Raw genomic sequence first — 27,900 nt, 5'->3', positions numbered from 1 at the left:
TATCCCATTCAGGGTTGCAGATATCCCCTGTGAGAGTCCAGATGTACCTATCATCAATCAATAAACTTGGAATACCTCTGATACTGATGCATGCTGAGGTCCAAGGCTGAGCTGTAAATTACCCAGGCTGACGATAGAGGGCCTGTGTTCTTAATCAAGGGATAAAAGTTGACACATGCTCTAAGCAGTACAGTGAAGTTGGCACGTAAGAGCTTGGCCTCGCCAGGAAGCATCTAATAGCCCATTGTGCTGAAATTGAGAATCATAGGAAAATAGTTACAATGTTCACCTGCTCTCATTGCCATCAGACTCCTAATTATAATACCATTCTACCCTCAAGAGAATCTATACTATGAAATAACCTTATATTAGAAACTTCCTTTTAATGAGGTCCCTCAGTGTTTCAGAAACTAAATCTCTTTTAATTGGATTCAAGACAGAGCTACCTTCTATCCTGCAATGCCCTGCTTGATGTGTGTGAAGGAACCCCTGCTCACTCACTCTATGCAGAAGGATCCCACGGTACCCCATCTTTGCCTCACCAGGAAGACACCAGTGAGTTGGCCCAGTCACACTGACCTTGGGAGAGCTTCCTCCATTGACCATCTAGCTGGTCTGTTCTGTCCACCCTCAGGTTACTACTCCTTTTCTAACCTTCAGAGAAAAATGTGGTCCTCCTCACACTCCGCTAGAACTAGTGTTGGAAAGATAGAAAATGTAACCAAATCCTGTTTGCTTATTAGCTTTCATTTCAAAGGTCAAAGAGCATTTTTCTGTAACAAAGGAGACTGTTTTTCTTTCCTCAGGCCGTCCCCTTTGGCACCTTGACAAGCAGGCACCTCACCCATGAATTGAATTATTCCCAATCTTGAGGGAAAGAGGGGACAGTTCAGGAAGCAGTAGTGATCATCCCATGGGGGGGGGGGAGGATGCTACTGAAATTCTTCAGACAATTTTGACTGTTAGACCCTTGAAAATGGTCTAAAGTAAGTGGTTTATTTCAGAGAACCCAGGAAACGGAAAAAGCAGATTCCTGCAATTTTGCCCTTGATGTCTTTTCTCCATCTGTGTCACGCTTTAGTTACAGTTTACATAATAATGGGACAGGAGGTGTTGTAGTGCACCCATCAGTCCTCAGTCTCTTTCCCAAAAGCCTTGACCATTCAATAGATTTAATGTAAGTCAAAACAAAAACAGCAAGGGGAGGGGGGGGGTGCGGAAATGCCACCATTTTTCTGGCAGAGGATGTAGAGATCATGCCTGGCTTCACAGGGGCAGGGGAGGAGCAGAGGATGGTTCCTTCCAGGGACATCCCCAGGGCAGTAGTCTGGACCTTGTGGTCTGTTGGCAGGCGTGTGGTCATATAGCACATCAGGTGGCAAGTCTCAGGAAGATTCATGGGGTGGCCACTGAGCCAGATGAGGTCAGTCTTCTGCCCTGCCTGAAAGTTGACTCAGATGTGCCATCTAGGAGTGTCCTGCTTTGGAGTGAGTCAGGACTGTTGGAGGATTGCAGGGTCACTGCCCCCTGCTCTGTTGGTGACTTTCCCAGGGGACTTTCTTGGGATGACATTCAGTGATCCAAATGGTGGCATCCTCGTAATTCAAGCACCGAAAGCAGAACAATAGCATCATTTCTCTGTTTTTGAGGTGGTAACCAGATAGTGACACTTTTTACACCCTAGTGTCGATTATATCTAAAACTCTATAAAGCCAAGCTAATGGGATGGTTTCGTTAAGTGGATTCCTATAGGATAAGGCATTTGTACTGGGCAGTTGCCATTCTAACTATGAAAGTTGCACTTTTAGAAAGGGGGGAAAAAAAAAACAGGGCTTTTGTCTTAGATGACTATTGGAGAGACTTTTAAAAACAAGAGGCCTAGGTTATGAGAAGACACTTGGGTGGTATGAAAGAGTCTGGTGCAGTTCCGGGGGTCTTTCAAAGTGAGGCACAGCCTATCAGGTGGCCCGAGGGTTGGTCTCCCTGTGGGGCCATCGATTTGAGGGATTCTGATCTGCCAGTAGTTATCAGAGTGGTTTTGCCTTTGCTCTTAACCTCTTATGTGACTGACAGTCTATAAAATGGGAGGGGGTAGAGGCTCAGGCTAGTGAATTTAAATTCTGTTATTCTACAGAAAGGACACAGAAGCCATGAGAATGCAATGCTACCTTAACATCCTCTCATTTTCTTACTTTTTGGTGGTTGAGAGGAATAAAGGCATGGGGTGTGCAAAAGAGATGATCTCTTCTTCCCACAGGTTGTTCCTTACTTAGCTGAGTGTCACCTTGGTCACAGTGCTCCCTGCTTCTCATCCCGTCTCTCAGCTTGTGTGATCACAGTCATTGTAGTTCACCATCCAGATACAGAAGAGCCACAGGAATGACATTTTAAGCAGGAATACATAAATGTGTGTTCAGTGGCAAGAGGGCTAAAATTTAAAAGCAGCTTATGAAAGTAGAGTAGCATCATGTTTGAAGTCATATCTTGGAGCCTGCAAAAGCAAGCCATGTGTTGAAGGCAAGATAGAAGAAATAAGCATCCAGGGCCCAGGAGCACAAGGCCATGAGTTAATAAGAGTGCATCTGAGGTGGTTCTAACTGGCAGCTCCAGATATTGGCAATGGACTTTCGACGGAGGAGAGGGCTCCATCTGTGACTCTCAGGGTACCCACGGCTTCCCAAAGCCTCTTTTTATTGTCTAAGAATTACGTTTTATCCTTGTCTTTCACCTCAAGACACTGAAGGTATGGTTGCCTTCTAGACTACTGAACTATGACCCTCTCCTTTTCTTAAGGTCAGTGCTGAGTTTTCTTTAAAAAAAAAAAAAAATTAATCCAGGGGATTTTTAAGAATATTTATTTTAATTATAGGTGGACACAATATCTTTATTTTTATGTGGTGCTGAGGATCGAACCCAGTGCCTCACGCATGCTAGGCGAGTGCTCTACCTCTGAGCCACGATTCCAGTCTCTAGGAGATTTTTGATGGAGTTTTTGAACCTCTAACTTAGTGGAAACTGGAAGTTCAGGGTCTTGGTAAGGGGCAGAGTCAGTGATTAACAGTTGAACTTGTCGTGTGAGAGAGAGTCACTTGAACACAAAATGTAGCACTCGGATCAACAATCTTTGGACTCCAATAAATGTTAAATTCTCCACATCATGTGGCTAGGATTGAGGGAGAAAACAGATCACAAGGAAATTCAAGCATGAGGAGTACGTCCTCTCTTGACTTGAACTGGCTTTCCGGCCCCTCACTTGAAGAGAGGCCAGGATCCCAATTGCAATTCAACTTGTGTAAAACAGGCACCTGATTTGCTTGCAAATGTGAATACAAAAGGGAGTTTCATTCACAGAAAGGAAAAAACCATAGCAAGTTCACTAATTTAGTCTTTCAGGGCCTTAGTTCCTTGATCTATCAGCCCCTTAGAATTCAGAGGCAGCCTGCAAAGGAATTTTCGATTTACAACATTATGACTTTGTTGATGTCTTGAATTCAGATATCTCTCTCCTTTTCTTTTGGTTCTGGGGATTGAACCCAGCATCTCATGCAAGCTAGGCAAGTGCTCAGCCCCTGAGCCATATCCCCAGCCCTCAGATATGCCTCAAATTTTGTTTGTCCACCAGGACTATTACTTTACTTTTTTTTTTTTTTTTTAAAGTTCAGAGTACAGACATCAAATGGTCATTGCACTTATTTGCCTAGATTCAGAAAGCAAAGTGGATTATGTATCTTTTAAGATGCTGAGTGACCTTAAAGACATGGTGAGCCCCTCTGAGCCCATTTGGAGGACACAGCTGCTCCTGTGCACAGTGCCATATGCCCCAAACCACCTTATTTACCACATTAGCCACAGAATTGTACAAAATCATTTTTTACCTTCTCTCCTCAGTCCTCAAGTTGTATGGTATTGTATTTCAGAATATACTTTGTAATTTTCCACATGAAAAATATTGTTGAAGAATACTATCCAAAAAGAACTAACATTTGGAATTTGAACATTCTAAATAGGCCCATTTTGTCATGTAAGAGAACATTCTATGCACGAATATTTACCCTCAGGCCAGAGGTGGCTAGCACCCACTGTGCCTGGGGTTGGCTCCTGCCCTTGAGAGTATACATCTTTAGCTCGTGACCTGGGGTTTCTGCTCTGCAAATGACGAGTGATTTTTTTTTTTTTTTTTTATAATTGGAAACCAAATCAGTAACCTCTTGTCTTTATACTCGGGTTTTAAAAACAGACATGTGTTTATTAAACATTGCCTTATTGTCCAAACTCTAAAGTCAAAGGCTTAAGGGAAACTGCCTTTTAAAAAATGGTTTCTTTAGAGCATCAAATCTTGCTTCTCATCCTGCCCAGTTTGGTAAAGTTTAGAAAGCTTGGTGCAAGTTTCTTTAACCAGTATGGTGTTCATTTTCTTAAGGGCAGAATTTACTTTACCATCTTCTCTATAGTATCTTTCTCTAGCACTGTGTCTACACTGCCCTCCACACTTAAGAATGTAAATAAATTGTTATTAATCAGAGTAAGCCACGATGTGAACTCGTTATCTCTACATAAGCAATACTTTCCCCCACCCTGTTAGTATTATTACCAAGAGTTTCCAAGTAAAGATTTTCAAGAGAAACAGCTGTGGCTTGAAAAGATTTGTAATAATCCAGATGGTTTCTTTGAGGATAAATCTACTTGATCGCTTAAAATTAAAGTCTTTCAGTAAAGTTGAGTGTTTTCTTTATGATTTTAAATACTGTGTGTGTGGGGGGGGTGCACATGTGCGTGTGTGTGTGTGTGTGTGTGTGTGTATAGATCTTGTTTGGGGTTTTGTGGGTGTGTGAGTGTGTGTGTGTGTGTGTGTTTGTGTGTGTGTCTAGATCTTATTTTAGACTTTATCTTTGGAAACAGCAAAAACCTCTAACAATGTCTCAAATTATCCAGCAATTAAGCTGGGAGAATACCTGAGGGGACTCTTTATGACAGCAGGAACAATTAGTGAAGAGACACAGTCAAACACCTACTACCCTATCTGGAGTATGTAGCACTCGGCCGCTCTAAAAATTGACACTCAGCTTCTGCGCATGATGGTATGCTGATATCTCACAATTATAATGCTGATTACAGATGGCTGTGCCATCTGAGTGTGAGCAACTGTACTGCTAAACTACCCATTTCTGGGAATCTGGGTGGTGAAAGGCTCTGAGTCCTGCTGGCGAGACTTCGAGGAGGTAGACAGAGGAGATAAAATTGGAAATAGGTAGCTTTTCTGGGCTCCCTGCTTTCCCCAGTGCCCAGTGTATCCTCACTGTTTCTTGACCACCCAGAGATGCTCCCTGTGAGCCGTCTTCACAGACTGCTTACCCCAGGATCTTTCTTCCATACTCTTTACTTTCCCTTCCTAGGGGCCCTGCTCAAGTTTCAAAGTTCAACAGCAGAATAAATTCACAGCAAGATATTAATGGCCAGTAAGGCTTAATATATTACCCCTTTAAGGTACACCGGATCCTCAGAATCTTTTGGTGACCAACAAAGGGAGATATCAGTAGTGGAAATGTTAGGCTGTATACTGGCCCCAGACTGGTTCTGAAATCATCTCTCAAGTTTTACCACTGTATCTATTTCACCTGTGAATTAAAAAAAAAAAAAAAAAAATCTTGGTGAGCTATAAATGGGAGGGGTTGGTAATGGACAACAGGAGGGACAATTTTTTTTTTCTTTTCATTCCAACTTCCAAAGCATTTACAAACACAGTGAATTGTTGAAATTGTTGCGACAGGAATGCCATCAAGTAACTTGGGTGTGGAATGTCACGTTTGTCTTATTCTAACTTGGCTGCTGCCACTAGAAACTCCTGAATGAGTGGATGAGGGAGAAACAAATTGCAAAATGTGAGTGCTTATTAGACATTGTCAAAGGAGCAAACCAGACAAATGGGAGGCCGCAGAAATGACCAGTGTTAAGCAGAACTAGGAGGGACCCTGGGGGTTGAGGGAGAATGGCCATTCTCAGCACTCTGTGGACAGCAGGGAACGGGAGATCCGGGAATGGGCACCGAGGCTGGCAGGACTGGCCCCTCGGATACATGTTGGAACCACTGAAGAGCGCCTGGGTTTTGTAGAAGTTTAGCTACCCACCTGACGCTGATGTTTCAAGCAGAACCTGGAGGAGGAGGGAGGCCTCTGCCCTGAATGAGATGGCTGAGCCATCTGGCATTGCAGCTGACCTGGAAACGAATCCAGTACATTTCAGACCTGAGTTACAGCTGGCGGGGGGAAACCTAGGAGACAGGTGGTTCCCTTAACAGCTGTACTTCCAGTTAGGGCCAGCAAGAAAGAAAATTTCATGCTCATTGATTGAGCCTGCCTGGGTTTTCTGGGATCTCTCTTAGCTCCCTGACCTTTTTCCATCATAATTACCATGTCGGGCAAATAATGATACTTCTTCCTGCCTTACTGAGATAGTCTGTGCAGGTCAATGAATCTACGATTTTAAGTGAATATATTAAGTGATATATCAATTAAAAAAAAGACTATGGCCGTTAGCTGGGAGAACACTCATAGAAACAACAGTCTTTCAAATACATTTTCATTTTCAAAATGTACCCAGGTCCCATTGCAGGAGAAGTACTGACTGCTGCATGGAAGGTGACTCTCTAAATTTGGAGGTCTCTATTTATTCTGCAAATTTTAAGATAACTTAGCCAAACACTGTTTTAATTAAATGAGTCATTATGTGCACCCAATGAAGTTATATGCCATTTTTAAGCCCAGTAAAGGTAAAAACAATTTTTTTTAATGCTGAATGAAACACTGTGGCTATATATGCACACAATTTGTAATTTGGGGGTATATGGAAGATCTTAGGCAGACATGGCTTTTATTTACTGACTTGGAAGTAATAAAAGTAACACACTGTTTCCTAACTCATTCAGGAGCCAGATTATGAAACCAAAAGAAGACTCTTGGGGTGATATTTCCAGTCTTGACATCTGTCCCAGGACCCCCACATCTGTACAGGTTGTTCACCACCCAGGAGCACCCAAATGAGGCAGGGAGTGGGACAGAAATGCAGCCTCTGCTCTGCCCGCCAAGCTGCAGAAAGGGGCAATGCACACCTGGAGGTGGGACCCCATTTTCAGATCCACACAGTTTCCAAGCTGCTTGCCAAGCCTAACACCTGTGGTGCTGAGCTGCAGGTTGGTGGCAAGTGAGCCAGCAGTGACATCACCCAAGTCCTCCAGGACATCCTCCTGTGGTGTTAGAGTAAGACTGGAGCTTATCTTGGTGTAATCTTAAAAAAATCTGTTTTAAACGGGTATATACTCAGAGCTATGCATAGTTTGAAGAGGATTCCTAGTAATCAGCCCCAGACTTCACTATAGCAGGTACACAGGCAGGACAGGCCTTCGGTGAAATTGGAAAGAGCTGGAGATTTGGGGTATCTTCCTATGTTCTCCTCTGTACATTAGTCACCTTGTTCCTTTCTCCTCCTCAGTCGTTTTCCCCAAACTGCTCACACACCAGCTTTAGACTAGTACTTCTGGAAGGAAGGAAGGAAGGAAGGAAGGGAGGGAGGGAGGGAGGGAGACGGAGGCGGGGAGGGAGGAAGGAAGGAAGGAAGGAAGGAAGGCAGGCCGGCCACCCTTCTATTCACTGGAAGAAACTTGTTCTTGGAGTAGCCAAATTAATAGTAAAATGTAAATGACTAAGAATGATTGAATGTCTCCCTCCCAAAGGGTGGCATTTGAATACTGGTGTAGCATCTGAACCCAAGGTTCCAGGGACTCTGAGGCAGGGGGAAGTGGCTGAGATTTGGTCTGGGTGTGAAGGTAGGCATGCTTCCTCCATTCCCCCAGCCCACTGTGTTGCTGGGCGGCCCACGTACCAGGACACACGAGTCCCTCTGCATGCAGCTTCTCTTTTCCTGTTGCTTTAGTCCTCTCGTTGTGCTGTTGTGCTTAGTTCCTCCTTTTCAGTCCCCTATCACCACCCCCACCTTTTTAAAGGCCAATCTGAACTTCTCATTCTTGCCTCTGAGCATTTCTTTTTTATCTCCCAAACTTACTCTTCCTTAGTTTTCTTTTCAGCCAAGCAAACTGCTCCACCTCTGAATCTTTTTAAATTATCTCACCCCAGGAAGCTACCTGCTTGAAGTATCAGATTCTGCCTCTTTTTTTGAAGCTGTATTAAGTGAAGTTGAAATTCAGAACTTCTCTGTTGCTTCCTTGCCTGAAAGCTGACTCTGTAATCCTAGGAGAAGGAAAGCAGAACTTGTTGAGAGTGTTTATTAGAAGCGTTCAAAAAGCTTTTCCTGTTTTTGTTTTGTTTTGTTTTGATACCAGAGATTGAACCCAGGGGGTGCTTAAGCACTGAGCCATTTCCCACTAAATTGCTTAGGGCCTCACTAAGTTGCTGAGGCTGGCCTTGAACTTGCAATCCTCCTGCCTCAGCCTTACAGACAGCTGGGGTTGCAGGCATGTGCCACTGCGCCCAGCTCCTGATTTTCTTTCTGTACTAAGCCCAGTACAGCATGGTCGGTATTTTTCTCTCTCCAAAAATGATTACAACAGCTGACTGGAAACTGGGACTTTCCTGTTTAAATTTATTCTTTGCATTGAAGCAATTCCTGTCGTTTCTCTGGGGCTTGCATTACACCAAAGAAGTTAAGATAGCTAGTTAAGTTTATCAGTTTAGTAAAATATGGACCATCACACAGTAGGGGCACATGAACCCTGGTTAAAGAAGTCAAAATAGCTGACGCACAAACCATATAAAAATGGTCAGTCTGCCCGTGATTCTTTTAAGGAGACTTCCTAATTGTCTGTTATCCCCATCAGTCATTCAAATGATACATTTGAAGGGTTTCTCATCTTTGGATGCCTGGCATTTTTTTAAATGCCAAGAAACCAGGGATGCACTCAAGGTTTTGCATATTGAAGCTTGGTAGTCTGGCTGAATCCAGTGTAGGACAGCAGGTTCGGAATGTCTTTTCCAGATGAGGAGGGGGAGCTTCCTAAGTGTCTTTAAGAATGCAGTGTATGGGGTTGGGGATTTAGCTCAGTGGCAGAGCCCTTGCCTAGCACGCACCAGGCCCTGGGTTGGGTCCTCAGCACTGGGGGGGGGGGGGGGGGAGAATGCAGTGTGGATGGCATTGTACTTGATTTTCCCCTACTCCATTGAATGAGTTTTATTTTGAGAAATCAAAGTGCCAGCATGTGATTCTAAATCTTCGATGGCTTGCTCTGCCCTGCCAGTTCCCGGCCCCAAAACTGTTTTGTTCCATTTTGTTCTCAGTCTTCTTTTTGTCATTCCCCTAAATAGAAGCCACATCAGGGCCTTAGTTCATTTGAGTTCATTTGTCTCTGCCCGTTGCCCTGCTGTGGGTTAAGCTTGTACCATCCCTCTCTGGCGCTGAACCTTAGGAGCCTTTCCTAAAGTTGAGGTGAAAAGTCCAGTCTTGGTGAGCACCTTGCTCCATCTTTTTCCTCATCCCCCATTTACCAAAGAAGGCCAGGCAACATCTTTTTCCTTCAAATTTCTCAAATGTTTGTCTACTTCCTTGTACAAAACGTGATTGTGCTGAGAAATTTTAATGCTTATTAACAGATGATCAACCAGTATCTTCATAAGTTGGAGAAGAGGACAGCCACCCCTCAGGACACCATTTTCTTTGGTGCAAGAGGTTGAGGGTCTCTGCCAATCTGCCCTTGGGGGGCTTCAGACTTGGCTTCCACCAGCACTTTGAAAGGAGGAATCTGGAGTTGTGATATCACCATATTTGGTACATAGGCCAGAGTCTGCAGACATCTGTTGGGGCACACACCCATTCATATTGTAACTTAATTTCTAAACAGCTCACAATATAGCCTTTCATTCTGTGGCCCACAAGGAGTGGGTGGGCGGAACTTTGTGTTATGTACCATGTAGAGATAAAGAATATGGCGCTACTAGTCCAGCTTTTAAGAAACTTATAATCCAGTTGTCTAAACGTTTGAGTTTAAAAAGTGTTTTAAAAGTGTGATGTTCTAGAGATACTCTTTAAGAAAATTACAGTTAATGTAAGTGGATGCAATTGTTATTGTGGTTAAAAAAAATAAAAAACTCCTTTTTAAGTAGTTGTACGCTCTAAGTCCCATTAACACCTCACCCAGCCACCACCTCCCACCCACATTCCTGAATAGCTGTATTCCAGATAGTTGGCGCACAGTTATGAATTGATCTCCAATGTGGGTAAAGCTAATAAATGTGATTTAGGATGAAAGGTACTGTGTAAGTGCTTGAGATGTTGTTATTACTGTTCTCATGTGCTTTATTATTTTTAAATTGTGCATCCTTTTAAGTAGATTATTTGTTCGCCACAGTCTCCATTATATCTAAGCAAAGCATTCACAGAAATTTCTAAAACCTTTTCATTTCTCTCTGTAGGTTGTTGTTTCGTAACATTTTATACAAGAAAAGCTGCACTTGAGGCCCAGAATGCACTGCACAATATTAAAACTTTACCTGGGGTGAGTCGGTTTACTTTTGTACCAAAATCACTTTATTGCTTGAAAATGGTCTTTTCAACTGAAGGTTCTAGTTATGGGTTCTTAGTGCCAAAAATGACTTTGGTCTTTTGAGGAGTGTAGGCTGACCCCTCTATTCCCCACGGCAGCCAAACCCACTGGCCAGCCCATAAAGGCGTGCTGGCATTAATGCTGACGGCAAGAGCTCTCACACAGCCTGTCCCCTGGTTAGAAAATCAGAGTGACCCCACTGGGTACAGCAGCTGCCAAAGGGTGTTGGGTGGGCTGAGATTTTAAAAGAAAAAAACAACCCAATACACACAAGGGTTAGCAAATGGAAAAGTAAAAGCTTTTACTCACCAGGAGCCCCTTTTCAAATTTAGTCTTTGGATTTTTCTTTTGAAAGGACAAAATGTACCCTGTACAGCCATAATATTAAGCCTCCTAATGATTTCTAAACAGTCAATGGTGGTTAACAAAGTCAATGTTTTAATGCCCAATTTGGGGCTTCGTGTTGATACAGAACAGAAAATACAAAGCTTACCATCTTTTTTTCCATTTCCTTCACAATAATATTTGATGATTAGTGCAATTCACTAGAAATGAACCAATGTTGCATACAGCAACTTCATCCAAGTACTTTATTCTTAAGGGATTCTGTGGTATTTTTGTACATTGCATGCTGGTATAAACTTCTGAATGCTGTTCAGATATTTTCCCCATTTGCCCAAATATCAGTGATGAGTTAATTGTGTAACATAATAGTATGCATTGGTTATGATGAAGAACTTGTGGGAAACCTGTGATGATGATGATGATGATGATCTTATTGAAATCTAATTTGATTAGAATAAAAGAAAGATCAAATAACCATTTTTGATCAAATAAAAGATCAAAAACCTGATTTGATAAGAAGAAAAAAAAAAAAGATCAAATTACCATTTTCAGGGTGTAGCTCCGTGTCATTTACCATTCTCAGTAAGCATGCACAACGTGTGCACATTTTAACATAGGAACATGTGTCTGTCTTATCCCCCTTTCTCCCAGAAAACATAGCATTTGTTTAATTCACCCTAGACCCTGAACATTGTATGGTATTTATAGTGGCAAGATGCTCAATAAAATATTCTCAGAATATTAGCTTGTTAATTACCCAAAGTAATAAATCTTGAACCTTGATCTTGAATCACACTACTTTCGTTTTCCCTTTTTTTGATAGCAAATCAAAGAACAGAAAAGCAAGTGTATGTAACTAGGACAGTCCCTCCCAATTTAACTACTTCTCCCTGCAACTTCCAAGTTGCTTTTTAGTAAGGCTGCTGTTATTAAAGTCTAAGTGCTTTGCTTAGTGACCTAAAGGAGGGGGGGAGTATTTCAGCTTCATTCTCCATGTAAATGGAATTTTTACAACGTAATTCTAGAAGATTGCAGTGTTAGGTCATATTATTGAATGAAGCAACCAAGGCAGATTCTGGCTGAGCCAACAGTAGAGGAAAATAATTTTTTTTCTTCCAGATTTTTATTCAGATGCAAAGACCACTTTGTGTTCCTTCTCTTAAAAATAAATGCTTCACAATAATAAGCATACCACTATATATGTGTGTTTTAAGAATTGCTTGATGGGCTGGGGCTGGGGCTCAAGCGGTAACGTACCCGCCTGGCATGTGTGGGGCGCTGGGTTTGATCCTCAGCACCACATAAAAATTTTAAAAAAGATGTTGTGTCCACTGAAAACTAAAAAAAAAATATTAAATTCTCTCTCTAAAAAAATGAGATGATAAATTGTTGTTTATCATTTAAAGTATAGTATAGTTTGCCAAATAGCACCATATTCTAACTGCAAAGCTTGGTTAATTTGCATGCATCCTCTCCACTAGAAGCACAGCCTGAGCATACCTCTTCCTGGGGAGATGCTCTCCAGGGATCCACACTGGTGTGAATAGGACATGTGGAAGCACATGGAAGTACTGATTATCTTAATCTATTTGGGATAGCTTACTCTGACCCTGTTCTTAAACAAATAGCACCTTCAGTAATTTTTTTTTTTAATATTGCACCTTTTCTTTCCCCTTAAAAATTCTGCATGTAGAATTTAGAAGTGGCAACTTTGGAGACCCATTATGAAGGATAGTATTTGGAAGCTGGAAAAGCTCATTGGTGGATTGTTTTTGGATTTCTTTTTTACCCATTTCAGTTTTATATGTCCAATTACTTGAGACAGGGTAAACAAAGACTCAAAGTCAGATCTCATTTGTAAGGCGGATAGCCCTGACAGTGTGCAACACTTGCTATTGCCATTTCAAAGTGGTAAATGGGGACAGAGGTCCACATCTGCCATTTGTGTACAGCTTGATCTGATCAGCATCACCCTTAACAGCTACAGGAAATGCATGAAAGTGGTTGCCTTTCAGTTATGTGCCTTTGGTGGACAGGAAGAAATGGGACCAGACATGAAAGATTAATGCATATTCTTGGGGAAAAAATATTACAGTGTGCCTTGCTGTTTGATTACAAGCCTTGGAATTAGTCAACATTTCCATAATTCTAAACCAATATACACCTGTTTTCCCACTGTGATGTGAAGGCACAACTTAATTTAACAGAAACCCTGCTGTGCTAAACCTCTCATTAAATACCAAGTGAGTTCGGTAATTTAAAGTTGTAGCACTACTATTTTAACTGGTTGCCTTCATATTATGAAATTAATAAGAAATTAATGATGCACTTTGCCATATGCCTTCAATTTCTTTCTGAATAAAAATAAAAGGGATAAAGAAAAATGCATCACCAGCTGACACTTTAAAGCTTTTCTGGTTGTAATCATTTTCCTGCAGATAAAATCCATTAAAAAGGCACTTGCTGCCTTTTTTTTCTAAAGTGTCCAAAACTTTCAATTTATAACAAGATCAAATAGTGTTGGGTTGTTTTTTTCCCCCTCCCTGTATGTAATTTTCTTTTGCAGTTGATGTTTTGAATCATGAGGAACTTTTATCATGCAACCAAACTTAATTAGTGTTTCAGGGTTTGCTTTTTCCTTTATGCACCATGTCCCTATCTTGAAGGGAACAAAGGACTTGGTTGGTACAGGAGGGGAAGCAAACTGATAGGATTCTCTGTTATGCAGGGGAACTTGTCTCCTCTTTGATTTTAATTTAAAGGCACCCTCTTTTTTATGTGCTTCCTGGACTTTGGAGACCCTCTTTCCTGGGGGCAGGAGAAAGGATGGTGGGATTGAGGTGCAGGATCAGAGCCTTACTGATCACTGCAAAATAAACGGGGACACATTTCTCAAACCTGCCTCTCGCTATGTAACGGAGAATGATAACGGATCTTATATCTTCAGAAAGTTCAACATAAATCCCAGAAATATAGTAGTCAAAGGAAGTAAATTTTACAGCTCACCATGGACAGTAAGGAATGAGAGACTGGGAGTCACGTCCTTGGTTTGATCAAGCTCTCTAGAAATTGTTGCTTGATGCTTAAGCGACAGATCAGATCTTAGGTACGGTGCCCATTCATTATTGGTATTTCATGAGATTAATAAACCACAAATGATTATTGAGTGCCTACTCTGTGCCATGTACTAAAGTAGATATTGGGAGGAGATGGCAGACAGCAAGCCCAATATGGCCTCCAAGTGGCCTTAGCTATAAGGATGGATAGTGGATAGGCACCTAATACAAGCTTGGTTTATGCTTTAATGCTTTTCTGCTTCTGATGAAATACTGGTTCCATGCATGACTGTCCTTGAGATCCCTACAAAGTAGCACTGTTAAAGCCTGAAGGGACTATGATAGCTCTGTGTGCTTGGGCTGGGCTGCTAGGAGCCTCTGGCTGTAGTGCAGCATTGTTAGATCGGCATTTCCCACTGCCGTGCCATTTGTGTTCTCGACAAACTTTGGTTGTTTCTGCTTTCATGGTGCCACGGGTATGTGGAGAGCCTCCTTCATTGAGCATTTCAGGTAGGCACCACTGACTGGTCGTGTCATTCAGCAGAAATGTCATTGTTTGCCATTATGGATCCCAGAGAGAAATCCTCATAAAAGCCACCTGGAAGATCCATTTTATTTTCATGGACCTAATTTAACTCTATTAGAAAAAAATAAAATAAAAAGACCTTGATTGAAGCACAGGAAAATCTACCGAGACCTTTCAGTAATCAGATTGTCAAGGCCAAAAATCCTTGGGCCAGTGTCAGCACCGTGCCTTATGTCATTCCTTTTTCAAGGTCTTAACACATATCGTCTCCAGCAATAAGGCTTTTTGATTGGAAATCCACAGCAGTATCATTAGAGCATTCACTGTATAAATTAATTTAATTAAGGATATAATAACAGAGAGGAATACAGTTTTGAAAAAGCTCTTAAATTTTAACAGCAAGGAGGAATCTGGAATCTAAATGTCTTGTAAAATATTAATTGCAAATTTCTTCCAGACATTTTCTCTGAGTATGCCTCACCCTTTTCTTTTTAGAGTCACTACCAGTTTTATTAAATGCAGTTTATATTAAGGAGTTACTGCCCTAAGAGAACATTTGTTTAGCGCACTCCATTTCAGCGGTGGCTCACTGGAAGGTATTTTATAACAACACACACACAATCTGAGCAAGGACGACACGTAGATTTGAGATATAAAAATAAATGAGCCTCATCCAGTGGGAGGAAGATGTAAATAAAGTGGCCTCCTGGGACCAGCGTGTTCACCCACCAGAAGTGAATGGGCCTTTTCCTGGCCTGCCCTGGAGATGATTTACCTGTGTGGGCAGGCACCTTCTCCCAAGCGGGCTTTAGCTCAGCTCTCTGTAGGATTGTCCCCGTGTCCTTTACTGGTGGAATCTAGGGCTTACTCTTTTCAACAGAACAGCTTGACACTTTCTCTTAATTTCCGCATTGTAATATATTTAAGGTACTCATTTTCTTTGAAATGCCTCTCCTGATATCTTTAATGCCTTTGATCTCAGAGCCATGATTATTAATATTTTTGCCACTACCACCACCATCATTATTATTTCTGTCATTATCTCTCAACCCTCATCTCCTCCAGACATGGGAAATTTTCTCGTACTATGCTCCAACTGAATCACAACCTAACTAGGACAAGTTACGATTTTTTTTATTTTTTTTTTGTTTTCCTCAGATGCCTTTCATTTAAAATTGTTAGCCGGGGGTGGGGAGGCCGGGAGATCTGTGTTCATTAAAATTGTTCACAATGGAGTTCCTCAAAGTTGTGTGTCCTGTGTAGCACAGCGAACATCCATTCATTCATTCATTCAAGAAATATTTATTGAACTTTTATTGTTTGCCAGGCACGGCTCTAGGTACCAGGGAATGCAGGAGTGCATCCATGACCTTGAAAGCTGAGTCACCAAGAAACACAGCCCATTCATACACAGTTAATGTTTACTAAAGAGTTATTTCTGCCCACAGATACTCCAAATGTTCCAAAATACAGACAATATCGATTTATGTTCTTACATGGCATGTGTAAATCAGGCAGTGGCCTGATTTGTTTCATATACACAGGTCTGTGTCTTTATAAATGTATATCCTTATGTACCTTCTCTCTCTCTCTCTCTCTCTCTCACACACACACACACACACACACACACACACACACACGTGAATATCAGTTCAGTCAAACAGATACAGGAAGATAGCACTTCAAGTTTCATTTTCTATCCGGCTCACGGCACATTCTCACTTTACTGTTGTCAACTTTACTTTAGCCTTAGTGAACTGTCTCAGTTCCTCAGCATAGTGATAGTTCTTACGTGTAGATTAGGATTGTGGCTGAGTCATATTGCAAGGGGAAGTGTCCTTGAGAAGGGCCATTGACTAGTGATGCTCCTTGCTGGCCATCTGAACAAAAGAGTCAGGGTCACTGCCCTGAAAGCCTCTGGAGTCTGGGGAGCAACATTCCGTATGAGACATTGTGTCTACAAGATAGTTTCTGTGAACGCTTCCTAGGTAGCAGCCCAACATATAAAAAGTGTTTGCTATGCAACATATAAATAGGACATCCATTTGTGTACTCTTTGGATTTACACTTATAGAGTTCAACCTGGGCTGAAATATTTGGCCTCATGGGACTGCATGGAGAAGAACCATTAACTTGCTGTCTGTATTGCTTCCATGTAATAATTGTCCCACAGAAATAAAAACTGAACAAGGGCTGGGGCTGTAACTTAGTGGTAGAGCATGTGCATAGATAGCATGCTTAAGATCCTGGGTTCACCCTCAGTGTCTGTCTGTCTCTCTCTCTCTCTCTCTCTCTCTCTCTCTCTCTCTCTCTCTTACACACACACACACACACACACACACACACACACACACGCTGAACCAAAAAGTACGTTCTTTTTCTTTAGAATGACTTTTCTATGATGTAGAGTGCCGTGGTTTAACTGCGCAGGAGTCGCCTCAGTGCGGAATCCCCTTCCCACCCCAGCAGCCACACCAGGATGAAGGAGTAGGGTCAAGGTGGGGAACCAGCCCCAATTGGGATTCAGCCATGAACCACACGATTGTGCCCAGCTCATCAGTTTAGGACGGAAACAGTTGGAGGATGGAGAGGAACCCTGAGACCAGTGTTTCCCATCTGGGAAGGTATATTTTCATACCTCACAAAAGACCATGGGAAGTTGTTTATTTCACCCATCATGAGTTTTACATGCCACCTGAATAGTGGGTGGGTTTGCATTGGGCTGACCATCTACCAACCCAGTAACTTTAACTGGCAATTATTTTGTATGTCTTTGATTAACTGAAATGAAGAACTGGGTGCTTTTAAAACATGACTCATTCAATGCAAAAACATCTATGGGAGAAGATTGATGAGAATTCCTGAGTGGTAAAAGGTTGAAAAATGCCAGGAGAGGGTCAAATCAGGAACCCATCGCCCTGATTTTTAAAAATTGCTCACAATGGAGTTCTTCAAAGTTGCGTGTTCTGTGGAAGGTGTTATTGTTTTATTTTGCAAACAGCATCATCTCAATGACATGCCTAATTAATAGGACTGTTGTAAGCACTTACAAAAGAAAGTCTAGGTTCCCTGGCACTGGTTCCTGATCAGATTGGCAAAATTGCTCGTCATTGTTTGAAGGATGTTGGCAACATGTCGTTATTATCGTGTGAGGGTATGGTAGGGGGACACGATGGCAAAATGAAGTAATAGATTCCAGAGATAATCATTTCCCTATGATAGTACAAGAGTAAATTGGAACTGTTAAGTTCACTTCTGTAGACCCCAGTTCCCAAAAGACTCAGAAGATTTCAAAAGAAGATCGGAGGGGGGAAACATTCATGAATTGGATTAAAGGTCTAGATGGAATTACAAGGAAAGAGGTTATGATGGTGAAATGAGAAAGGAGGAAGTTTGAAATAAAATTGGGCAATCATCCAAATTCTGTCGTTAGAATCTAGGGTCTCTAAGAATTCATCAGTTGACTAGAACTTGAGTCCTTTGCACGGGAGAGGAGCACAGCTTAGTAGACTGTATCCACCTGACATGGGCTGGCCAGTTCAGGGCCTCAAGCTTTAGGCCACACAAAAATTATGACCTGGGTGAGCATGGAGAGAATTCTCGTGGGAATCCCAAGGTTCTTCCCAACCCAACAAGAAGCAGAGAATGACTGAACCTGGGGAGGCTGAGGCCAGGGCAAAAGGATCCTTAAAACTGCACTGTATGGCCAGATGTAGTTCATTCAAGGGACCGACGCTGGTTACCTAGGAGGAGGCAGGTGGGAACAAAGCTTCTGTGTTTCTTTTCTTGTTTTAGCCATAGACTGTCATAGCACCCAGGTGCTCGAGAAGTCTCATACGCTATTAAAGTTGTTTTGATAATAAAAACGTATTTCAGGACCATATCATTATAGCTCTCAGTACCCACAAGTCACTGAGATGAAAAGATGAACAGTAAACCTTGCACGTGGGAGCCTGCAGAACGGGACACGGTGACAGATGTTCCTTATACTCTTGGTCGTTCCTGGCCGTCATTGCTTCCCTCTTCCACCAGCACTTTAAAACACTTGAAATTCCTTCCAGTCCTCTGCAAGACACAGTGGTCAGACCAGGACTCTTAGAAGAAAAATCCTTTTCAATCTTGTGGAATGTTCTTTGACTTCCTTGCCTTGTGGTCATGTCTTGGTTAATGGTGGTGGTGGTGGTGGTGGGGGGGGGGGGGTGTGGAATCGACCTGTATGACCTGACTTGCTTCAGTTATTGGTTAGGATTTGAGAGTAACGTTTTAGACAAGTCTGGGTCATTCCAGACTCACTCACTCATTTGGAGATTCTCTAGGCCTCTGCTTCCCTTGCCCTCTGGTCAAAACCTACCAAGGAGCTCAGCACTCAGTTTTCTCACCAGGGAACAGAGGAAGGAAAGGGAAGGGGATGAACTCCATCCAGCAAGTCAGCCCAATTCCTTGGTTTGATGTGAAGGGGTGTTTGGCCTATTGAGGTTTCAGGATTACTGGTGGATTTCCTTTATCTCTTTGATTCCAGCCCCCCATTAGCATGGATCAGTGAGTCATCTGTGTTTGTAAATAGTTTTATGAGGTTTTTTTTTTAATCTGTTATCCCTTCTAAAAATATTTCAGGTGATGCACTGATAATGCTCATCTTGTTATACTGAGGACACCTGAGGTGCCAGAGATTCAGTTCACTTCTCTGACCTTCCCTAGAAAAGCAGTGATAGAACTAGAAAGAGAGGCCTGGTTACTCCTCCAGTAGCTTGGGTTTAGGCCATTGTCCACCACACTTTAGGGAATGAGAAACATGGCTTGAGCCAACATAATAACAAAGATCTTAAAAGTAGTTCCTATCTTCAGATTTCCCACATGGAGACTCCATAACTTTAATTTTCACCAAGGCACATGTTGTATAGTCCCCCATTTTAAAGCTAAAACTCAAAGAAAGTGAGTAACTCATTTGGGGTGACCCAGCTGGCCACTGAGTTTATAGGCAGTCAGACTCGAACCAATGTCTCTGGACTCTGAAGCCAGGGGACTTTGCACCCTGCTTGCCAGTCCTGGCTCTGGATGGCATTAAGGGGTCTCACAAGGACCACATTTGTCCCTTTGGGAGTTGTTCCAAAATAAATCAGAAGCCTCAGTCCTTCCCAGTACGGCAGCTCAAGATGCAGTATCCTGAGCTGATAGTGAGTTTGGGCTAGCTGGGATGTGCCAGTCTCAGCTGTGTGGGATGGAGCCTGGGATCAAAAGTCAGCCAGACACCCTCCCACCTACCTCACCACCACCACAAGCTCATCCCACTACAGCAGACATTTGGCACACGGGGACTAAGCTTGGTCCTGGACATCAAGCCGTCCTCTCTCGTGCAGGTCCAGGTCTTGTGTGGTGGGTGAAGCAAAGTGTTTACTTGACACTGGGGTACAACATTACTAAGGAAGAGCTCTCCGGGAGGAAGTTGCAGCTCAAAGACTGTCATGACTGTAAGAGAAACTGCTTTGCAAAAATCATTATAAATGCAACACCTTTCTTTGGAGGAGTGTAGCTTTACCAGCACCCTCTCATTGACATTCATGTTATTAGGGTGCTTTTCTTTATTTGCATCCACAGGCTTTGAGGGCCAGCCCACAATCTGCATTCTAATGCCTCTCTCCATCCAGCTGGCCTCCCTCCCCTCCCTCATCTCTCTGCTTCCAGAAGGGCAAGGTAGGCACCTGCAGATCATCTCAAAAGAGGGAGCAGAATCCCTGTTACCTACAACCCCAAGCATGAAGCAGCAGGGAAAAGAGCAGGCTGTGGCCATGGCCCGAAGTTGGGAAACAACTAGAAATTTCACCCACCCGCAATCAGCATGCCCTGCTGCTCTTAAAAATGCCTGGAAGCCTTCAGAAAGCAAATAGTTCTACTCTGTTATTTTATTGATGAGGAAACTCCAGTCTTAGCAGAGAAGTCCACATAATCATCTCAGCTTCTGAGATGAGTGAGCAACTGGACTCTGCTGTAATGAGGCACTAGGAAGTGGAACCACCCAGCAGACACCACACAGTGGTGTGATGAGATGGAGCACAGCACTTCTGGGCCAGGGCTACAGTCCTGGGCTCAGTGACGTCAAAGGCATGGAGACTCTGTCAGCAGAGGTGCCTCTCACTGAGGGCCTAGAAGCTTGGACATTCCTGCCCTCCTCTTCCCATCCTGCCATCTACTCTGTTTAGTCCTTCCAGAATATTCTCCCTCTTCATCAAGAGGCAGGTTAGCATGAGAAGCAGAAGCACTAACTAGGATATTAAGTGCTGTGGTTAGTTCTGTCTGGCCGTCACTTCCTGGTCTCTGTTTTCACATGGACTCAAATGAGTGTCATGTTTGGAGGCAGAGGCTTAGGAGACCTCCACCACTTTGCTAGTTGTCAGAGGAGGCACTAATGTTGGTATGGTGGGCTTTGGAGCCTGGAGTTAGACCAAGAAGTGCTCAGCAATCACTAGGCTCACCTTCCACCACACTATCGCACATCAGGGACAGGAAGGACTGAGTGAGCGTGAAGAAAGTAGAGGTGAGTTTCCTGGAAACTCACCTCTACTTCTGAGGCTTAACTCGGTGATTGTAGGTCATAGCACTTGTGTGTGTGTGTATTTTTTCTTTTTCTTTTTTTTTTTTGGTACCAGGAATTGAACCCAGGGACACTATAGCTTTACCACTGAGCCACATCCCCAGCCCATTTACATATTTTATTTAGAGACAGGGTGTTGCTGAGTTGGTTAGGGCCTCACTAAATTGCTGAAGCTAGCTTTCAACTTGCAATCCTCCTGCCTCGGTCTCCAGAGCCAAGCATATATTTTGAACTACGAAATCCAACACTTCATATTTACCCAAACACATATTATTGTTTCTTTAAAAGACCCTGTATTTACACCAGAAACTGTGTCAGATATCTTGTATTAAGTAGCATATGGGATATAATATAGAGTAAAAGTACTGTCAGCAAGTCATAGGGATCAGAAAGTAGAAAGTTAATTGCTACCATAGCACATGTTTTACATGCTGGGTATAAAGTCAACAGTAGTTATAGAACTTCAGGATAAGGATATTTCTAGAAAATGTTGCTTCTGTAAATGTTTTGTCTGTGATTGCTGTTTTCAATGACTTTCAGAAATTAAATAATTTGACCAAATAACAATAAATGTTCGATTGATGAAAGTAGCCATTAACATTTATTGAGTGCTAACTATGTCCTGGGAACTATGCCAAGAGCTTTATAGATACCGATCTTATGTAAATAATAAGACAATACTTTGTTTTTTGACTCTGGTTGCCTTTTCAACTAGAAGTCTGTTGCTTAAGTTCAAGACAGTTAAAGGGGCAATACCCATTAGAGAAAACTTTTCTAATGACAAATCAGTGAATATCTTTTGTGACTAATGATCAACCTACTCCAACTAGATTTAAGTACAGTAAGCCCCTTCTTGGGGGTGAGGGGTTGCCTAGTGAATGTCTGAAATCACAGATAGTTCCAAACCCTATATATTGCTGTTTCTTCTTACACTTACATACAGTACAGTGTTGATATGGTAGACAAAGGAATGATTGGCGTCCAGGCAGAACTGAGCAAGACTTCATCATGCTATTCAGAATGGCATGCAATTTAAAACTTACTCCTTAATTTCTGGAAATTTACATTTAATATTTTCAGACTAGGGTAATTGAAACCCTTGACTATGGGTAATTGAAACCATGGAAACCTCTGATAATGGGGCCTGCTATATGAAGTAAAAGGCAACTTCCAGTCCATGGAGACTAACCTCAGCCTGTCTTTCTGTCCTTTGCTCGTATCTGACTTAGTTTACAAATATTCGTAGATCCTGTCATTTAAGTAGGCGCAGAAGCTTTAGCCTAGATTTTGATTAGTTCCATCTTTTCTGCGGTTCACAGAGGCACTAACTAGAATGACAACTCTTAAAAAAATATTCTCACAAGTACCACAGATACTTGTTAGTTGTTAGAGAATCTCAGTTACCCCTCAGTCACCGCCGTCTAGATATAAAGCCTCTATAAGTCATTAACAAAATCTAAATATCAGTAAGGACAATTAAAAATAAGAGTCAAAAGCCAGGGAAATCCTAAAGCTCATTGCAGTCGATTTTTGTTTGTTTGGATTTGTCATATGGGCTAATAGAGGAAGAAAGGGCCCAGGGAGGAAAGCAGGCCAGAGCCAGTGACACACTACAGGCACAGACGCATGTGTTATTCAGCCTTCTCACTTCACAGATGAGGAAACCGGAGCCCAGAGAGCTCAGCTATAGCTTATGTGAAAAATGTCACACTGCCAGTTAGCAGTGGAGGCAGGACAGCAAATCATGTCACTCTCTACAATTTATCCACAAGATCATGCCAAATGCATTATTTTAAAACATCAGAAATGCAGGGCCCAGATTACCAGTCGGTCTGTGATGTTACCCCCCAGGATTGAGGCTGTTGAACTTGATGCCTCCTTTTCTCATTTCCATTCTCTAAGAAGGACCCAGAGAGTTATAATAATATTCTTCCCAGCCATTTACCTAAAAGGAGGTAGATGCATTTATAAAGAATTGATGAAGAGCATGGAAAGTAAATGGTCCTTAATTCTTAAGTCTATTTGCATTTACAACTCAGGCAGTAATGTGCAACTGAGGCTGCACAATAAAACCGCTTGCAGAGCTTTAAAAAGTACCATAGGCGAAGTAAAGAAGGATCTCTAGGATGGGAACCTGGCATCGGTATTTTTAAAGCACTACAAATAAGTCCAGGGTTGAAGCTGGTTTGAGAAGCACTGTTGGAGGAATGAGCCGTCATTAACCCCAAGGGCTGGGTGTTGATAACTTGTTTCCCAGGTCCACCCTTCATGGGGACATACTCTTATCTCCTGACCGTCTTCCCACAAGTACAGCATAGTTCTGCTAACTCGGTGTGCTTTGTGAATTGGCAACATTGCAGTCATCTGAGAACACATTCAAAATGCCCAGACCTGCATTTAAATTGGATCCCCTGGGCTGGGGTTGTGGCTCAGCAGTAGAGGGCTCACTTAGCATGTGCGAGGCCTCACTTAGCACATACGAGGCCCTAGGTTCGATTCTCAACACCACACAAAAAGAAATAAATGACATGGAGGTATTGTGTCCAACTACAGCAAAATATAATATATATATATATATATATATATATATATATATAAAAAAACTGGATCCCCAATCCTTCCAAATGTACACAGGTAACTGAGGTGACAGATGTGAGTGTGAGAGCTTGATTTTGATAGTCATTTCACAGTGTATCTTAGCTACGTATCAAAATATCACTCTGTGCATTGTAAAAAGTAAAATTATTTAAAAATTAAACCTGGGTGATACATACAGTAACATTTGAGAAGCGTTGTTCAGTGGGGCTAGGCCTTACCAATGCTGTTTTCCTGGGTCTCACGGTATACAGAAGACAGCCCTGAATGTAAGGAAATATGCACCTCTTGTACCCACGGAATTGGTGTGTACTAAAGAAGAGCAAGATCTGCTGTGGCTTTGAGGCTTCACCTTCCTGACTTTTCAGATGTTCTGAAAGTGGTGTGGGCTAACCTTACCATCCAGGACAGAAGGTAAAGCAGTGAGTAGGAATAGGAGAACATCCTGTCTTCTACCATCTTCAAATGGGTGATTACCTCTCGCCTCCCATCTGTACTCTAAAACCTGAATGGGACTCAAATGGAATTAGGACATCCCGACTATTAGGGAATAAGTGGAATTGGTACTATTTTTAGCACAGTTTTTCTGGCCAGAATAAGCTAATTCTAATGCATGAGGAGCAATTTTCTGCCATAAAGAGTTAATCAGTAATACTCAGCAGCCCTTTTCCGCTTTGTAGAAACCATAGGAGTGTGGGTTCCCTGCCGCTTCATCATTCATGGATTTGAAATTCCTTACCGGGAAAGCAAAGCATTTATTATCCTGTTTTTCTTGATACCCACAGCTTGAGAGACTTTTGCTGACAAAGAAAATTTAGCTACCATATGAATGCTAGAGTAGAATGCTCCACGACATAAGAAGTATTAGATATACACACATCACTCTGCAATTTGGAAGGCTTGGAGAGAGGGTCATCTGCCCTAAGCACTTGTGACATATCCCTTTGAGCTTGTTCTAGATTCCCATCCTTACTACTTGTGAATCTGGAGACGCTGTTCACATTTTGAGTTATTCTTCATCACTTAAAGTACAGCCAACTTCCTTGGTAGCAATATGTAAGCACCAAAATCATTTATTGCTGCATAAAACTGAAGCTGACCATGGCCAGCATGTGCCTAAATTTAGCAGCACTAATTATGAGACCAGCATCAATGAGTGAGCAGCAGTTAGCTGACCAATAAGTAGCAGGGATCCAAGGACAGAGGATCCACGTGGAAAAGGAGGCAGTGGAGCAGGAGAAGCAAGAGCATATGCCCCAAGAAGAAATCAGACGCAAGGTCCCACACCAACTCTGCGGTGCATTAGACCTGCACAGAAAAGAGCATCTAGGAGGAGTGCGTACAGTGGGAGATGAACACCAGGCTTCTCTTAGAACTTAAAATACAAATAAGCATGGTCTGTTTATTTTGCTCATGGAAGCCAAACTACCGACTCTAGAGGAAGAAATCCTGCCAGCTGAGTTTGTGTGTTTGATATAGTTCACCCTTACAATCTTCTACCCACTTTTGCATTTTGGTATCTGTGTAGAGCTGAGTTAATAGATTTGAAGCTTAAAAAAAAATAGACTGGGGGCTGGGGTTGTGGCTCAGTGGTGGAGCGCTTGCCTAGCATGTGTGAGGCACTGGGTTCAATCCTCAGCACCACATAAAAATAAATAAAGGCATTGTGTCCATCTACAACTTAAAAAAATTTTTTTAAAACTTGATGCATTTTTGGAGATTCATAAACCTTATTTTCTGGTCAGCGTCTGTGCCCTGGTCAGAGGAGCTGAATCTCCTTCACCCTTAGTCTTGGGGAAGAAGGTTAGAAGTAGGTTGTTCGTCCAGCGTCAGGATCACACATCACAATCAGCAGGTCAGCTCACTAGTGAAGATAAGTCTGGACTCTGGAGCTGCTTGACTAACTACAAAATCTCCTTGTTGTCTGAAAAGGAAGGAAGGAGCAAAACTAAAGATGCTTTGGTCCTTGTGCCAGTCTTTGGTAGCGCATCTGAGATGTGCTTTGACGATGACCATGTAGAAGTGGACTGTCCTGGTTTTAAGAACACACTCGTGTTATATTTTTATGTAATTGGCTTCAGAGGAGATAGGCACGCAGGCTCCTGGATGCAAGAACATGCCGGGTACATGTCAGTGCTCTGATGAGAGGCAGATCTGTCAACGGCAACTGTGCCAAGCGCCTGGTTCCCAAAAATAGCATCCCACGATCTTACATAACCACAGCAGCATTTGTCACGTAGATGCTGTAGTTTGTATGCTCCGGGTATGTTCTCAGGCATCCAGTGTTGACTTTCTTCCCTAAATGTGATTGTGCACTTCAACTTTTACTGCTATGTGGATACGAAACATTTCCAGTGAAAAAGCTTTGCTGAGAAAGATCAGATGCACTTTAGACTTTCATAAAACTCTATAAGAACAAAGGAATGAGTACACCAGCTGGTCGGACCCAACTTGGCTTTATGAAAGGGAAGGTTGGCTCTGAACGTGGAAGGAGCTGTCCTGGAGCAAAGTGAGGGTAACAGCAGCACAGAAAGACCACCCCAGCACCTTCATTGCACAGAGAAATGAGACGTCGTTCACGACACTTTCTCCCCAAATACGGGAATTACAGTGTGTATAGGGATGGCAATCAGAGAGTGTGATGAAGTATTGCCCTGTAAGCATCTGTATCCTGACAGTTCTGTTTTCATCCCTTTCTTCTCAAACTACATCACCTCCTTAGGTCCCTGTCATTCATTCGCATGACTTCTACAGCCTCCCTAGGCTACTGACTGGCATCTCTCCTGACATCAGACTTTTCTGCTAAGCCCCAGTCCTAGATATCTAACATCTGTTATGGAACCGCTCCATCCAGATGGTCCACCAGAAATTCTAATACTGAAGTCATTCTTTTCCTGCCACCAACCAGGGCCTGTCTCAGTGAAGTTAACCAACCAAGACAAAAGCTAGACGGCAGCCTCACCTTCTCCTCTTCCTACATGTCCCCGTAATGTCCCCCATTTCTGGTCAATGAGATAATCCTATGTCCTACTGTAGTTCCCTCTCTCACCAGTTTGGACCACAGGGACCGTAACTATGTGAAAGCCCAAAGAACTGGATCTGCGGGTTTTTGAGATTGGTCCTGTGGTAGCTCTGCTCCTAGAATGGGCACAGATAGGGCGGAATAGAGTGGGGCGCTGGGGTAGTGCCCTCAGCACACTCGGGGGAGGGTGTGAAGAGCATTGTGTCTTGTGGCAGGAGCAAAATGCCACTGCTGAGTTCAGAGGGGAAGAGTCCACACCAGGCCCCTTTTTCCCTTCGTTTCTAGGACATTCTTGACCACACATTCTACTCCATCCATATGACACCACACTCTCGCTGTCCCACAGTTCTGGGTGGAGAAGTAAATATCCCTTCATCGTGGTTCCCTGTTCCATGGGTCTGCATTTATCCTGTAAGCTGCTGTACCTTATTGCCTTCTGCTGTTGACACCTCAGTCTCTTCCATGCCAAGCTCCAGATTCCCCGGAGCCTTCTCAGAGGCCAGCTTAACACCCTGGGCCACAGATGGTGTTCAACAAGTGTCCGCTCAGTGTCCTCTCAACATCTTTTATTCAGGTTCCCCTCCTCCCATGTGTGTGTGTGTGTATGTATGTGTGCACACCCATGTGGATGTATATAAAACTCCAGAGTTCTTCACAGACTGGTGGGGCAGTGGTCTCTCTGGCCCCCACCACTCTTCAGCTGTACAAAGTAGAAGCACAAGGCAAGCCATGAGTCTGTGCAGTTCACCAGGGACTTCTTGCTCTGATCACAGTCCTTAAGTGAATGAAGAAAAGTTGTGACCATAGAGTACTTTACAGGTTGCTGTGCACTTTCATTTATGTTATCCAATGTTGTTCCTGCATTCATGCAGAAAGTTTTCTGACACGACCTTTGCTTCAAATGTGAGTTTGCCTGGGCTGGGGGTATAGCTCAGTTAGAGTTCAGTAGAGTGCTTGCCTTGCATGCACAAGGCCCTGGGTTCAACCCCCAGCACCAAAAAAAAAAAAAAAGGGGTCAAGTAATTTACTAAAAGTATTTGCAGTTGGAAAAACCAAGACGCAAACCCAGACGTTATGATTATGTGGCATTCTTCTACTACAAGACTAAGAGCCCAAGCCTCCCAAGTTCCTGTTGAGTGCTACATGTCCAGAGCTGTAAGAAATCATTAAAACAGAAGAGATCTAGAACAAATGCTGTCCATAAATGATTTTTAGTTTGTT

The 27,900-nt window shown here is 42.7% G+C and overlaps 1 protein-coding gene across 27 annotated transcripts in view; it reads left to right on the top strand.

The window, feature by feature from the left end:
• Positions 1-27,900, top strand: part of Celf2 (CUGBP Elav-like family member 2) — an 808,061-nt gene that overhangs the window by 683,081 nt on the left and 97,080 nt on the right. For all 27 annotated transcript variants that reach the window (XM_058578648.1, XM_058578646.1, XM_058578647.1 and 24 more), the window contains one exon: positions 10,416-10,498. In XM_058578648.1, coding sequence (XP_058434631.1) covers positions 10,416-10,498 — 83 coding nt within the window. The remainder of the gene's footprint in view (positions 1-10,415; positions 10,499-27,900) is intronic.

This window comes from Marmota monax, unplaced genomic scaffold (genome assembly GCF_021218885.2).
Source record: "Marmota monax isolate L192 unplaced genomic scaffold, Marmota_monax_Labrador192_F-V1.1 WCK01_AAM20220418_F8-fsc00072, whole genome shotgun sequence".
Classification (NCBI taxonomy): Eukaryota; Metazoa; Chordata; class Mammalia; order Rodentia; family Sciuridae; genus Marmota; species Marmota monax.
This window is presented reverse-complemented; position numbering and strand designations above follow the sequence as displayed.